Source organism: Urocitellus parryii, chromosome 6 (assembly GCF_045843805.1).
Source record: "Urocitellus parryii isolate mUroPar1 chromosome 6, mUroPar1.hap1, whole genome shotgun sequence".
Lineage (NCBI taxonomy): Eukaryota > Metazoa > Chordata > Mammalia > Rodentia > Sciuridae > Urocitellus > Urocitellus parryii.
Genome location: NC_135536.1, coordinates 90,861,252 through 90,877,526, shown reverse-complemented (window position 1 = coordinate 90,877,526; position 16,275 = coordinate 90,861,252). Strand labels below are relative to the sequence as shown.

The window sequence follows — 16,275 nt, the reverse complement described above, 5'->3', positions numbered from 1 at the left end:
CCGCTGACCTAGCAGGAGAACCGCCCCAATCCACGTTTTTACCCTGGACCCTGTGATTCAGGTGTCTGTGGTACTGGGGTTTCCGCTCTGAAAAACACTGGCGCGGGGCTGGGGCTGGGCCGTAGAGCATTTGCCTTGCACGTGTGAGGCCCTGGGTTCTATCAGCACCACGTAAAAATAAATAAATAAAATAAAGGTATTGTGTCCATCTACAACTAAAAAAAAAAGAAGAAGATAGAAAGAAAAGGAAAGAAAGAAAGAAAGAAAAACACTGGCGCTTCTCCTAAGGGAAAAACTACTGCCATGCGACGTGAGTCTGGAAAAAGTTAAGACGCACGTAGGTGCCATATGGAACGGAGGGCAAAGGAAATAAAAATTAATATGCAATGCAGGCTTTACCTAGGCCACTGCTTCCTTGTAACTCCACTACCAAAAATGATGTTCCTTTATTATATCTTCTTCCTAGGAAAGGAAGCACCCCTGGCCACAAAATTTAAATCCTCTTACTTCAGCCTCCCAAATAGTTGGGATTATAGGAGTGCTCTACCGTCCCCAAAATAAATCTTTTAAAAATTATGTCTACTCTTTATGTCTCTATCTCTCCCCAAACTGCTTCCTTGGTTCATTAATTGAATCACCACTGTTCTTTGCTTGACACTTGCCAATTTGGTGACAGAGGTACTGAGACTGACCTGAGGGGCACCACTGAGTTACATCCCCAGCCCTTTTTATTTTTTGAGAAAGGGTCTCACTAAATTTCTGAGGCTGACTTGCAATCGTCCAGCTTCATTCTCTCCAATCACTGGGATTACAGGCAGGGCACACCATGCTCGGTGCCGACTTAATTTCTTTTCCCAATCAGGGCCCAGCTTTAAAATGTAAGCTTTAAAATAATTTGAAAGTTAATCATATTTGTTTTATCTTCAAGATCTTCCATGACCTCGTATGCATGGAATTTTCTCTTGACTCAAAAATTACTGATAAACCAAACTTTCAGTGACCCATATATACCGTACTATTTCTGGACTTCAAAGATTCTGCTCACGCTAACCCTTCTCTCCCCAAACATGGTAATTATAAAGCCCTTCCTAAGGTGAAGCGCGTTATGACTTCCAATAAGTCAATTTGTTTTACACAGCTCAGATGTAAATTGGAATTGCTTGTTATTATTCTAAAAGTTCTTTAAGACTTCCTAAATAAAACTCAGTTTTCTTGGACTTTAACAATAGTCCATACTCTTTTTCAGAGCCTAAACACAGTTAAAATAAGCACTTAATTACTTTGGAAATTAAATGCAATTTCCAGTCAAGAATGGATTTTAATACGCAGTTTCCAGAATCCCCATCCAATGGACGGATTAAACTAATTTCTTCTGCGTGTTCAACAATCTAGACAAACTACAACTCGTTATCTCCTCAGTTTCTCGTTCACGGCTCTCTGGCCGAACCCGACGGCGCACGCCTGTAATCCCAGGGATTCTAGAGGCAGAGACAGGAGGATCGCCAGTTTAATAACATCCTCAGCAATTTAGCGGCACCCCGTCTCAAAATAAAAAATAAAAAGGGCTGGACATGTAGCTTAGTGGTAGAACGCCCTTGCATTCAATTCCCAGACCAAAAAGAACGAAACTTCCTTGCCCTACAGCCAAACCCAAAAGAAGCAACTTCCACCAGAAGGGGATTCCAAATCCTTCAAGGTTGAGGACCCGGAAGGCACGGAGAGGTGGGGGTCTGGAGGAGGGGTGGGGACGGGGGAGGGGCGCCTAAGGACATGCGCAATAACAGACTCAATTTTTAAGCGGCCAGCGCTCAGAAGTCCTCCAAAATCCCACAATCCTCTCGTAACACATTTCCGGTTTACCTAGCTCTGACGTAAAAGTAGTTTCTATCAGTTGTGCTGTCGTGCCCGGCGTACCTAGGTGGGAAGTAGTTTAGCTGTTCGTTGTGAGTGTTCGCTGCTTATAATCAGTCGAGTTTCGGGAATCAACACCGCTGCAATCAACATGTCGGTCCCAAGCGCACTCATGAAGCAACCGCCCATTCAGTCTACGGCTGGGGCCGTCCCCGTTCGCAATGAGAAAGGTAACTGTGCTCACCCCTCTCCCAGTCAGATTTTACCTCTCCCAGCCTCGGCATCCTCCAAAACTCCCCCGGCCGACCACCCGAACCCCGCTGGCCTCATTTCTTCTGCTTTTCCACACTAAAGTCGCACCCGTTCGCGTTGTCTTGGTTGAGGAAGGGATCTACTTTGCATCATATCTTGTTCTTGTGATCTGTCTGCTCTCGTACGGCAAGCACCCCTCTATTCTATTGGCCTCCACAAATTTCTTACATAGCAGTCTGTTTAGGCTGCTTTGATAACTCTTATCAAGTATTGTAGTTATTTACGTGTCTATCTTCCCCTAGAAGACCATAACTTCTTTCAGGCCGGGAACCGTGTCTTCGAATAGAAAGTTGTGTAAGGTAGTACCCCAACTTTAAGTCATTCATATTCTAGTGCATATAAGACATGAAAAAAGAGGTACATGCCAAGCAGATTGGGGTAATCAAGAAAAGCTTCTTGAAGACAGTGTCATTTAATTTGATCCTTAAAGAACGGGTATGATTTCAATAAGTGCAGATGTAGGAAGGACCAAAGTTTTTTCAGTAAAAATGTCGGGAAAGAATATCATTTTTTTTCTTATTCTTTAAATATCCTGTATCAAACTTTGTGCAACTTGCCTATTTGGTGGTGGTGGGGGGATGCTGTTCATTAAACCCAGGCCTTCTGCATGACAGTTAGATGTTCTACCACAGAACTACACCATTTTTTCTTTCTTTAACTCAACATGACTTATGAGAATTTTTTAATAAATATCAATTTCATTCATTTTAATTGCTTTTACGTTCCATTATATAAATAAATAAACCACAATTTATTCCCTCCTGATGGGTAGTTAGTAGTTAGTTGTTGCCATGTTGTTTTTCCTTTTATTGCAGAAGCCTGCAGTTGTCATCCTTGTTGTTGTTGTCAATGGGTCTTTATTTATATGGGGTGTTAAGAATCAAACCCAATGCCTCACACATGTTATGCAAGTACTCTACCACTGAGTTACAACCCCAGCCCCAGTTGTCACTCTTTTTTTTTCTAGAAGTAGTTGCACACAATACCTTTATTTTATTTATTTATTTTTATGTGGCTCTGAGGGCCTTGCACATGCTAGATGATCGCTCTGCCACTGAGCCACAATCCCAGCCCCCAGTTGTCATTCTTAAATGTATCTATTGGATACCTTTTTTTTTTGGTACTGGGGATTGAACTCAGAGGCACTTAACTACTGAGCCACATCCCCAGCCCTTTTTTGTATTTTGTTTAGAGAAAGGTCTCAGTGAGTTGTTTAGCACCTTCTAAATTTCTGAGGATGACTTTGAACTCATGATTCTCCTGCCTCAACCCCTTAAATTTACCACTGGATTACAAGACTGAGCCACCATGCCTGGCTTTGTGATACATTTATGTAAAAATTTCCTTAGGGAGGAACTTTACTATCTAACCAATTGTTCTCCAAAGTAAATTATAAGAACTTCATAGTTTTTATTTCCAAGACATCTACCCACACTTCATTGTATGGGATCTTTCTTTCTTTCTTTTTTTTTTATTTTATTTTATTTCTTTGTAGTGGGGATTGAATCCAAGGCACTTACCACTGAGCTACCTGCCCAGCCTTTTTTTTTTTTTTTTTTTGGCAGTTGTATATGGACTGCATGCCTTTATCTTATTTGTTTATTTTTGTGTGGTGCTGAGACTCAAACCCATTGTCTCACACATGCAAGGCAAGAGCTCTGCCACTGAGCTACAGCCTCAGCCCTACTGCCTAGCTTTTATTTTTTTTATTTTGAGACAGGGTCTTGCTGAGTTGTTTAGGGCCTCATTACATTTCTGAGCCTGGCCTAAAATTTGTGATCCTCTTGTCTCAGCCTCCCAAGCTGCTAGGATTTCAGGCATACGCTACTGTGCCCAGCTTCCAGGCTGGTCTTAAACTCCTGGGATCAATTAATCTTACCTCAGCCTCCAGAATACACCTGATTACTTTTTTTAGAAAATTTTTTATTCTAATTTGTTATAAACCTGACTACATGGGGGGGGGGCGCAGGTAGTGGTGTTAGGAACTAAACCCAGGACCTCATGCATATTAGGCAAGCACTCTACCATTTCACTACATCCCAAGTCCCTAATTTACTATAACTTTAAGCCTTGCTCTTTGGTACAAAACAGCTCCCCCTTTACCCCCTCCATTTTATTCTTCATCAGAATTATCTTAGTTCTTTTCGGCCTCCTATCCTTCTATATGATTTTAGAAACAGCCTGGGGCAACTTTTAATGGAATTGCATTAAAATTATAGATTATACATTTGTAGGATAATTCAGGCACAGTTACGATCTTCTCATCCTTGAACATGATATATTTCTCCATTTATTTAGAGCTTTTATTTTTTTTTAAGAGAGAGTGAGAGAGGGGAGAGAGAGAATTTTTAATATTTATTTTTTAGTTCTCGGCGGACACAACATCTTTGTTGGTATGTGGTGCTGAGGATCGAACCCGGGCCGCATGCATGCCAGGCGAGCGCGCTACCGCTTGAGCCACATCCCCAGCCCTAGAGCTTTTATATCTTTGAATAAAATTATACTTTTCCTCCTAAAGGCATTATTTTACTTGTTGAATTTATTTCTTGGTATTGAGTAGTTGCCGATGTAAATGGTATTTTAAACAATATTTTCTAATTATACATAGTTATACATAAATACACTGTGTGTGTGCTGGGGGGGGGTGCTAGGGATTGAAACCAGGGCCTTGTGCATGCAAGGCAAGCACTCTTCCAACTAAGCTATATCCCCGGACCCAACACTTTTTCTTGTTTGTTTGTTTGTTTGTTTGTTTGTTTATTTATTTTAGTTGTTAATGGATCTTTATTTTATTTATTTATATGTGATGCTGAGAATCGAACCCAGTGCCTCACACATGCTAGGCGAGTACTTTACCACTGAGGCAAAACCCAAGCTGCCCCATTCACTTATTTTTATATACATACAGGTTTTTTGTTTTTGTTTTGGCTTGGTTTTTGGTACCAGAGATTGAACTCATCCCCAGTTCTATTTTATATCTATTTTATATTTTATTTAGAAACAAGGTCTTGCTGAGTTGCTTGGGGCCTTGCTAAATTGCTGAGGCTGGGTTTTTTTTTTTTTTAGTGTAGTTCAACACAATACCTTTATTTCACTTATTTATTTTTATGTGGTGCTGAGAATCAAACCCATGGTCTTGCAAGGCGAGCACTCTACCACTGTGCCACAATCCCAGCCCCCTGAGGCTGGTTTTGAACTCAAGATCCTCCTGCCTCAGCCTCCCCAGCCACTGGAATTATAGGTGTGCTCTACTGCAACCAGCTTCCTGAATTGTTTAGCTTGACTTGTTATCTTGTATTTTTTCGGAGACAATGATAGCTTGGAAATTATGGTAGTTTTTTCCTTTTCAGTCCTTATCATTTATGTATTTATTATTGTCCAAGTTAGAATCATAATACAGGGTTAACTATAAAGTATAATGGGTACAACATAAGGATGCTCACTGTATGTTCATTTAAGAAACAGATTTCTCCAGTCTCATGCCTATAATCCCAGTGACTAAGGAGGCTGAGGTAGGAGGATTGCAAGTTTGAGGCAACTTAGTAAGATCCTTCCTGAAAATAAAAAGAGCTGGAGATGTAACTCATTGGTAGAGCTAGCTTTAATCCTCAATACAAAAAAAAAAAAAAAATCATTATGTGACTTAAAAAAAATAGCATTTTTCTCCTTTTTCCCCCAATACTTTTCTAAAGTTAAGCCATTCTTCAAATCCTAGGTTTACTCCTGTTAGGTCAGGATGATTTAGAGTTTTGGTTTTTTGTGTGTGTTGTAAGGATTTGGGGAGAGAGTATTTTTGTATGTAAGTGAAACTCACCTAGAGTTTCCTTTGGGGCTATCAGGATTTACTTATCTTATAAAAGAAGTTGGTTAGTTTTCACTCTGTTCACTGCAATTGTTTGTATGTGTAAAAGAAGTTACTCTTGCAGATTTGATGGCACAAAAGCTAAAGGAAAGAAGGTGGAAATAAAAAATATTAGAATTTTAGGTTATGTGGCAATCTTTTATAAAGGCTGTCGTGGAAATTCCAAAGGAAATTAAAAGAATGTCCAACCAATATTTTTAGTTTTATAAGTTCCTACTTATCATCCTGACTATATCCTGGGTTCTGTTACAATAATTTGTTTAAGGTTATAGCTGAAATGGAGTAGCATGAATTTATGGTGGGAGTGGAGTTTTTTTCTACTGGTTCACTGCTCACCTTCCTTCACTTAATTGTACCCAAGGTAAGCTTCGTTATCATGAGAGTAATCACAAGAATGCTTTCCCATGAGTTGGCCTTTGTTGGAAAGCACCACTAGATGAATAGGAGATTGAGTAATGGTTCTCTTCTTCTGCTTAAAACCTTGTCTACCAGAAATTCAGGCGCTACCTGCAGAGGCCAAGGGCTGAAGAACATTAGGAAAGACTACTGACTTATTATGTTAACTTATTATGTTATCTCTCTTGCCCAGGTGAGATTTCAATGGAGAAAGTAAAGGTAAAACGTTATGTATCTGGAAAGAGGCCAGACTATGCCCCTATGGAGTCTTCAGATGAGGAGGATGAAGAATTTCAATTCATTAAGAAAGCCAAAGAACAAGAAGCAGAACCGGAGGAACAAGAGGAGGATTCATCTAGTGATCCCCGGCTGCGGCGTTTACAGAACCGTATTAGTGAAGATGTGGAAGAAAGGTAATGACTAAGGTTATACTTCCCTGGATCTGAACCTCTGCAGGTTAATTAATAACATCACTAATACCTAATACTTGAATAATATTCATATGTGCCAATTATGCTGTTCTAAGTAGATTATATTTACTAATTCTTATAATCCATACAATAACCTTGTGAGGTTGTCGTTATTTTACAAATGAGAAAAGTGAAGCACAAAGGAGTTAGGAGAATAATATGACAAAAGATACACAGCCAGTAAGTGGCAGCTTCAGAAAACAGCAGGTAACTTCTAGCCTAAGGATCTTAATTAACTCATTAAGGAAATAGAAAATAGATACCAAGAGGCTCCAGAGATTTCTCTATAGTAGAAGGCTTACCTAGCTTGGAAGAGGTCTTGGATTTCATCCCAACTCCTCAAAGAATAGAGAGACAATTGTTTGTTCTTTAAAGGGAGTCTTTTTATCATGAAGATGTTTTATAAAACTTGAGAAATTGGTTGTATCCACCTACTTATTCCCCAGTGAGGGGAAATGACACTGATAAAATAGGAAAAAAGACTTAAGAAGTGATCTCATGTTAGAAAGAGAGCCTCCCAGTGAGGGGATTTGTATGTTGTGTATTGATTGACGCATTACCTTACAGAGGCCATAGGTCCTGAACTCTCACTGTTCATATTGTCTCAGGAATTTGTCATAGCAACCATCAAAAATTGTTTCACTAAAATACTATGTCATTGAAAATAATATAGTATGATTTAATGTTGAAAGTGTAAACTACTTGAGTTATTGAAAATGTCCCTCTGTGCCATGTGAGTTTGTTGTTGTGCCCCCAAAATGGTGTCTGAACACATTTAGTGTTTTAGGCCCAACTTGACTATTTGCTCTGACATTCTGGTATAGTTTCTTTAATCTCTACCTCAGTTGTTACATCTCAAAGACATTCGTATTAATGAAGGCAAATCAGGTTGTAAGAAAATGTGGTGGATTTTCCTATTTTTGTGACATTGGTCATACACTTGGAGATCCTGTTTTTCAGATTGGCCCGACATCGGAAAATAGTAGAACCTGAAGTAGTAGGAGAAAGTGACTCAGAAGTAGAAGGAGATGCTTGGCGCATGGAACGAGAAGATACCAGTGAAGAAGAGGAGGAAGAAATTGATGATGAGGTGTGGTAAAGGGAAATGGGAGGTTTTTTTCCTGAGCAGAAGAAAAATTGGTGGGAAGATCCTATTTTTTTTCTTTACTTTTTTTTTTTTTTTTAGTAGTGGGAATTGAACCCAGAGGTACTTTACCACTGAGCTATATCCTTAGTCCTTTTTATTTTTTAATCTGAGACAGGGTTTTATTAAGTTGCTGAGGTTGATCTCTAACTTGTGATCCTCATGCCTCAGCCTCCCAAGATGCTAGGGTTGCAGGCATGTGCTACCATGTCCAGTGCCAGTATTCATTTGCTGAGGCCATAAAGGCCAAGATGACTGCTTTTGGCAGAATTGTGATAGTGTTTCCTCTTTATTAGAGATAAAATTGAAAATAAAGTGGTTCTAAATTTCGTTTACTTAGAATTTGTTGAATTTGATGAGACAAAAATAAAAAGCTATCTCAGGAGTGTAACCTAGAGGTAGAGCTTGTGCTTAGCATGTGCAAGACCCTGGGTTCAATCCCCAGCACCAAAAAAAAAAAAAAAGAAGAAAAAAAAAAAGCCATTGTAGAGTACAAACCATTTGAATAACAAGCTTTGATGTATGCTTTGATAGGAAATAGAGCGTCGCCGTGGAATGATGCGTCAACGAGCACAGGAGAGAAAAAATGAGGAAATGGAAGTCATGGAGGTAGAAGATGAAGGACGTTCTGGGGAGGAGTCAGAATCAGAGTCAGAGTATGAAGAGTACACAGACAGTGAAGATGAGATGGAGCCTCGCCTTAAGCCAGTCTTCATTCGAAAGTAAGTATCTCAAAAACAGGTCAGAATTTACATAGTTACTTCTTTCTAGGTCTGACAGTAAAAGCCTCATTTCTATCCCATGTTCGTCCAAATCTAAGTACTAAGCCAGTGCCCAGGGTGTAGATATTGAGGAGTAGTATGGTATAGCAGGAAGCTAAGCCAGTGCCCAGGGTGTAGATATTGAGGAGTAGTATGGTATAGCAGGAAGCCTGTTTGTTTTCATATCTCTCTTTCCAGTTAAGGAGCACTTATCTGCTCAAGGTTGTATATTTTGAGCATGAAATTAAGCTTAAATAACAAATTCTGGGCTGAGGTTGTAGCTCTGGCAGAGCACTTGCCTTGCACATGTGAGGAACTGGGTTTGATCCTCAGCACCACATAAAAACACATAAATAAAAGTATTGTGTCCATCTACAACTAAAAATAATTTTTTAAAAAAATTCCTATTTGTGGCTGTGGGTGTGGCTCAAACGGTAGCGCGCTCGCCTGGCATGCGTGCGGCTAGGGTTTGATCCTCAGCACCACATACAAAGATAATTCATTCATATTCTCTCTCTCTCTCTCTCTCTCTCTCTCTCTCTCTCTCTCTCAAAAAAAAAAAAAAATTCTATTTCCTAATGGCTAGAAATTCTATTACTTATAATCCAGCAGGCTTCTTATTATCTAGGCAAACCTCAAGAATGAACATAATTTTGGTGAACTAAAGATCTGTGAGAACGCCTCTGTTTTTGACAGTTTGCAAATAATAGAGCCAAAGATTGTTTGGCTTTGTCGGATTTGGATGGGACTAGATTGAGAGGAACAAAGAGATCCATTCTAAGGACTTTGGGCAATTAACAGGACCTCTGTGATGCAGGAAGGACCGAGTAACAGTTCAAGAACGGGAGGCTGAAGCGTTGAAACAGAAAGAGCTGGAGCAGGAAGCAAAGCGCATGGCTGAAGAGAGGCGAAAGTACACCCTCAAGGTACTGGGAGTAGTTGTGAGGATTGAGTGCAAAGAGTGGTGTAATTAGGTTTGTCTGAGGATAAGGAAGTGCATATCTGAATTGTTTTCCTTATCCAGATTGTAGAAGAGGAGACCAAGAAAGAGCTGGAGGAGAATAAGCGTTCCCTGGCTGCACTGGATGCACTCAACACTGATGATGAAAATGATGAAGAGGAATATGAGGCATGGAAAGTTCGAGAGCTAAAAAGAATCAAGAGGGACAGAGAAGACAGAGAAGCGTGAGTAATGGGATTGGTAATGCTGCTGATGGAACAGGTTTTCTAGTACCAGTATTGTAGCTCTGAGGCCTGTCACCTACTATGGTTTCCATTCTTGGGATGGGTTTGGTTTGCTGCTTGGTTTCTTTGTTTTTTTTCAGTATTGGGGATTAAACCCAGAGGGGCTTTACCACTAAGTCACATCCCCAGCCCTTTTTATTTTTTATTTTGAGACAAAGTCTCACTGAGTTGGTTAGGGCCTCAGTTATGTGCCGAGGCTGGCCTGAAGCTTGTGATCTTCCTCCTCAGCCTCCCAAGTTGGGACTGTAGATGTGTGCCACCACACCTGGATTTTGGTTTGGTTTTTTGTTGTTTTGTGACCCTGGAGATTGAACCCAGGGCCTTAAGCATGCTGAGCAAGGGGCTCCCTTTACTGAGCTACATCCTCAGTCCCATTCTTTGTTGGGTTTTTTTGGGGGGGAGGGTTTGTGTTTTGTTGTTTTTAGCAAAATAACAGGATTTATTACAGTAAATAGAAAGCAAAACTCCCCAAAAGGGAGGAGTTCCAAGAGAGGGATGCCAATGGAAGGCTATTGTCTATGGGTTTATATAGATCTATAGGTTTAAGGAAGTCAGCCCTATGCCTAATCCCTGCATAAGGCTCTCAGTGTCCACTAGGCATTCCTGCAATCTTTAATCCAATCAAATATCAATAACACATTTTTCCTTCTTTGGTGAGGCTGTGGACTCCAGGTCATATATGTCCTGATTTAAAAATAACCTTATGCAAGTTTCTGAGCAAAAACCTACTGCTTCACTGGGCAAAGTGGCACACACCTGAAATCCCATCAGCTTGGGAGGCTGAGGCAGAAGGATCATCCATTCAAAGCCATCCTCAGCAAAAGCAAAGAGCTAAGCAACTCAGTGAGACCCTGTCTCTAAATAAAATACAAAATAGGCCTGGAGATGTGGCTTAGTGGTTGAGTGCCCAAGTTCAATCCCCGGTACAAAACAAAAAAATAAAAAACTGCAGCTTCTGTTTTTGCTCTGCTGCCCAGGAAGTCACCCAGGGGCCCATTTCCCTATCTGCCCAGCATTTTCTCTTCCTCCTAACTTCAACAGCACCCCTTATAGAAGGTGCCCCATTTACCAGAGTCACCATTAGAAGTAACCTTTGTTGGCTCTGTGGGAAGAACTTTAATTCATCCTAGACCTTTTAAGTAATTTTTGATAATTTTTCTTTTCAACTAGCTTTGAGTAGGAAGAATGGAAATAAATATTTGGGTGAATTGATAGAGGAAGAGAACTAGTCATTAAGGTTTGTTGAGCCTGTGCCACTGCCACTCACCTAACTTGGTGAAACCCTATCTCAAAATAAGACTTTAAGAGCCAGGCGTGGTGGCTCATGCCTGAAATCCCAGTGGCTCAGGAGGCTGAGGTAAGAGGATCACAAGTTCAAAGCCAGCCTCAGCAATGACCAGGCAGTAAGCAACTCAGTGAGACCTGTCTCTAAATAAAATACAAATAAGGGCTGGGGATGTGGCTTAGTGGTTATTTGGTGAGAGCTTTCTTGCTGAGTGGACTCTGCAGAGTACCAGGGTCATGCAGGACACCATGTGGCAAGGTAGAACCTAACCACTCTAACGCTAGATAAATACTAATAAATAGTTTTGCTACCTTAACAGGCTTGAAAAGGAGAAAGCAGAAATTGAACGCATGCGAAACCTGACTGAGGAAGAGAGGCGAGCTGAGCTTCGGGCAAATGGCAAAGTCATCACCAACAAAGCTGTTAAAGGCAAATACAAGTTTTTACAGAAGTACTATCACCGGGGTGCCTTCTTCATGGTAAGTGAAATGGGTATCAGAAAATTGAGCAATAAGAATAATTCAGAATCCTTTTTTCCTCTAGATGGAGAATAAACTGTCCTGAAATATTATTTCTATTTCTAGCAGTCAACCTTCTCATTTGCTTTTTGCCTGAGAAGGATATAAATCCAGAGAAAAGCATTGGGGTTTTTTTTGTTTGTTTTGTTTTTTGAGAGAGAGAGAACTTTAATATTTATTTTTTAGTTATTGGCGGACACAACATCTTTGTTTGTATGTGGTGCTGAGGATCGAACCTGGGCCGCACTCATGCCAGGCGAGTGCGCTACCGCTTGAGCCACATCCCCAGCCCCAAAGCATTGGGTTTGTAGAAACAGCAGCAGCATCTGTTCTGTTTTGGCCTCAGCTCCCAGAAAAAGGAAATGATATAATAGAATAATTAAGAAAATGAAAAGAAAGGGATCTATATTGATACTAAAATAATTAGGTTCCCCAAACCACTTAAAAATCATTATTTCAGCCAGGTATGGTGGTGCATAGCTGTAATCCCAGCAACTTGGGAGGATGAGGCAAGAGAATTGCAGCCCAGCAACTTGGCAAGGCTCTAAGCAACGTAGTAAGACCCTGTCTCTAAATAAAATATAAAAGGGGCTGGGGTTGTGGCTCAGTGGTTAAGCACCCTTCTCATTTCACAGCCAAATGAGAAGCTTGGATCATATAAAAATCAGAGTCTGTAAATAGCTATATATTAGTTCATACTTGGGTGGCCGTTTAGTTCACTTCATTCTGAGCTGACAGAAGGTGGCCTGTTAATGGTTAATTATCTGACCCTTATGTTGAATGTCATTATCATTGTTCTTCATATAAAAACCAAGGTCAAAAAAGCACTTTTGTTAACGCTGTGTAAAGTGACATGGACTTTTAAAAAATTATTTGAATTAGTACCAGTGATAATTTCTTACAAAGGAAAAGCAGGAAAGGCAATGAAATAATTGATTGCATTTATTACTTTTGATAGTATATGGTTTGTTAAATTATTTCCTAATGTTAAAGGAGTTTGTATCATAAAACTAGCTTATTTACCAGGCATAGTGGTACACACCTATATTAAGCAAAGGCAGGAAGTTCGAAGCCAGCATCAGCAACTTAATAAGGCACTGTCTCTAAATAAAATATAAAAAAATAGCTGGGGATGTGACTTAATGGTTGTGTACCCCTGGGATCAAATCCTCAGTACCAAAAAAATTAAAAAATTTTAAAAACTAAGTTCCATGTATCAAACCCTCAATTTTTAAGCACAGGTAGTTTTCTTGTCACTAGTGATGATAAATTATTTCTTGTATTGTTTCAAAGTAAGAAAGTAGTTTTGCTTAAGCAGTCAGCAGCTTTAATTATCAAACTTTGCCAGGTGCAGTGGCACATGCCTATAATCCTAGCACACATGAGGGTGAAGCAGGAGGATCTCAAGTTTGAAGCCAGCCTCAGCTACTAGAGGAAATCCTATCTCAATATTTTAAAAAGGGTAGGTGGGAGTTGGCAGTGTAGCTTAGTGGTAAAGCACCCCTGGGTTCAGTCCCCAGTACTCAAAATAATCATCATATCATCATCATCATCATCATCAAACTTTTTTAAGAAGCAATACATTGTTGGCTAAAAAAACAGGACAGTCTTTTGACATATTCGAATGCTGACTCTTCTTATCTGGACAAGAAGTGAAATTAAAATGGCTTCTGGGATTAAATGAGGGATTTTTTCAGGCCTAAGAAGGAAGTAGATCTCATAAAAATTGGGTTCTTTTGTTTTGTTCTTTGTGGTACTTGGGATTGAACCCAAGATCTTATACCTCCTAGACAAGCACACCAAGCTACATCCCCAGCCCTTTTTTTATTTTTATTTTTTAATGGTCTGAATTTCCCAGGCTAGCCTTAAACTTGCAATCCTGCTGCCTCAGCCTCCCAAGTTGCTAGGATTACAGGTGATGCACCACCATACCTGACACAAAAACTGTTCTATTGGCTGGGTGTTATGCTGCATATCAACAATACCAGCAGATCCAGAAACTGAAGCAAGAGAATTGAAAGTTCAAAGCCAGCCTCAGAATTTTATCGAGGCGCTAAGCAACTCAGTGAGACCCTGTCTCTAAATAAAAATAGGGCTGGGGACATGGCTCAGTGGTTAAATGTCCCTGAATTCAATACTCAGTACACCACCACCCTCCCCCCAAAAAAAAAAAAAAAAAATTGGCCTTAGCAACTTAGCAAGACTCTGTCAAAATGAAAATAACTGAGGATGTAGCTCATCCTCAGTACAGTTTCTCTGGTATTGTGGGGAGGGGGAAGACTGGAATTTTAAGATTGAGGATCTAAGAGACCTATAGAGTGAAAGTCATAAGTAAATAAGTGCAAAGACTAGGCCAACCTTCAATAAGTATCTACTCTTAGAAAGGAGAAATACATAATAGAAAATAGAATATCATCTTCTCAAATAGGAATCTCTTGAAGAAAAGCTCAATACCCTATTTCCTTTGTTTCTTTGTTGCATAATTTAATAAATTTGTGTGTTTGTATGGGAAATAAAATCGTAACACTGATATTCTTTTTTTATAGGATGAGGATGAGGAAGTATACAAGAGAGATTTTAGTGCACCAACCCTGGAGGATCATTTCAACAAAACCATTCTTCCTAAAGTCATGCAGGTATGGGGACTCTTTGTCAACATAAAAAGAAAAAGTAATGTACTGAGGGCTGGAGCTGGGTCTTAAGTGTTCAGTGATATAACTCATCATCAATCCTTCCCTTAGGTCAAAAATTTTGGACGTTCTGGTCGTACCAAATATACCCACCTTGTGGATCAAGATACCACCTCCTTTGACTCAGCATGGGGCCAAGAGAGTGCCCAGAATACAAAGTTCTTTAAACAAAAGGCAGCTGGAGTACGAGATGTGTTTGAGCGACCATCTGCCAAGAAGCGGAAAACAACCTAGGATTCAACTATTTATTCTAACTGTGGGACACAAGGAGATGTCTCAGCATCTGGTCCTTGACATTATTTTACCATTATTACGTGGTTCTTATATCCACCTTACTGGACTTACCTATTACTGGGTAGTCCAGTCCTTGAAGGTGCTTTGTGAGGTTTGGACTTAAGACTAAGAAACCCACAGAAAAGCACTATCCAGGTAGGAATAGAAGCTGCCCACTTAACAGTTTCTGAGAAATCTTAGGTGTCTCTGCTGTGGCTTCCCATATTTACTTGGGAGTATTCAGTTTTCTTCCATCCATCCACTTAGCTTGTGTTAGAAATGTGGGTGTATTAAGTGGAAAATGCAATACTTCTACCTTAGGGTTAGGAGTACTATACCAGGAAATCTAAGCTCATTGAAACCTGTTTTGCATTTTTGGTTGAAGGCAACTTTTCTAAATGAATATACTTTTTATCCTTTTGTGTATGTCAAGAAATAAAAGATATACCCCAGAATTTTTAGCATAATACTGGAGAATAAAATATGCAAACTAACAAGTATTAACTACCTATTAACTAAAATAAAAGCAGGGAATTGTCAAGCAGAGGATATTTTAGTTTGATCATCCCCTTTAACCTCAGAAACAAACTCAGATCTAGGATTAGGTATTCAGTAGCATCCAGATTTATTCATGTGTAAACACAGATATTTGATTTTCCTTCCTCTGAACTACAGCTGTACATAGAACAAAAATTAACTCATGAAATAGGGCATGTGTCTTATTGAGTCCAAATACCTACTATCATCTTGTTCTTTGTAGGATGGGGTGCAATCCTGAGTAGCAATCCAGGACCATCCATCATACTAATTGCCATGCGCTTAGCAAAGTACCAAGAATTCTGAGGGTTTAAGAAATGAAATTTTACCAGTGGAAAAACTAAAAAAAAAAAAAAAAAAATGATGAAGGGCATGGGGATGTGTACCTCAGTGACAGAACACTTATCTAGCATGTGTGAAGCCCTGGGCTTAATCCCCAGCACCACAATAAAGGCAGACTGAGCCAGGTGCAGGGCTGCATGCCTGTGGTCTGTTACTAAGGAGGCTGAGGCCAGTAAGGAAGATTGCTTGAACCCCCTAGGCATCATAGTGGGACCCTCATCTCAAAAAAAAAAAAAAATCTTTTCACATTCTTAAAATGTCTCACTGGAAGAATTACTCTGCTCAGGCTGAGGCAGGATGATCATGAATTCAAAGCCAGCAAAATTAAACCCTGCCTCTAAATAAAATATTAAAAAATGGGCTGAGGATGTGGCTCAATGGTTAAGTGCCCCTGGGTTCAATCCCTGGTATTAAAAAAAGTGCAAATATGAGTTACTAAACGTGAGCCTAAATATCAAGTTACTATTTGGAATATAACCTATAAACTGTCCTAGAACCAAAATGAAAAAGGGCCTTGAAATTCTTTTGGGAAAGCACAGTTGCCACTTGTGTGTCCACTCTGAGGCAGGAACCAGTCAAAGTTTTTACA

General features: G+C 39.8%; 1 protein-coding gene across 1 annotated transcript; it reads left to right on the top strand.

The window, feature by feature from the left end:
* Window positions 1–1,870: 1,870 nt before the first annotated feature.
* On the top strand, window positions 1,871–16,000 carry Mfap1 (microfibril associated protein 1). The gene is made up of 9 exons (XM_026390954.2): window positions 1,871–2,081; window positions 6,615–6,834; window positions 7,852–7,981; window positions 8,570–8,757; window positions 9,614–9,722; window positions 9,821–9,981; window positions 11,646–11,805; window positions 14,391–14,480; window positions 14,586–16,000. Exons 1-9 carry the CDS (start codon window positions 2,003–2,005, stop codon window positions 14,766–14,768), a joined length of 1,320 nt encoding a protein of 439 aa, XP_026246739.1. The 5' UTR covers window positions 1,871–2,002; the 3' UTR covers window positions 14,769–16,000.
* Window positions 16,001–16,275: the final 275 nt, after the last annotated feature.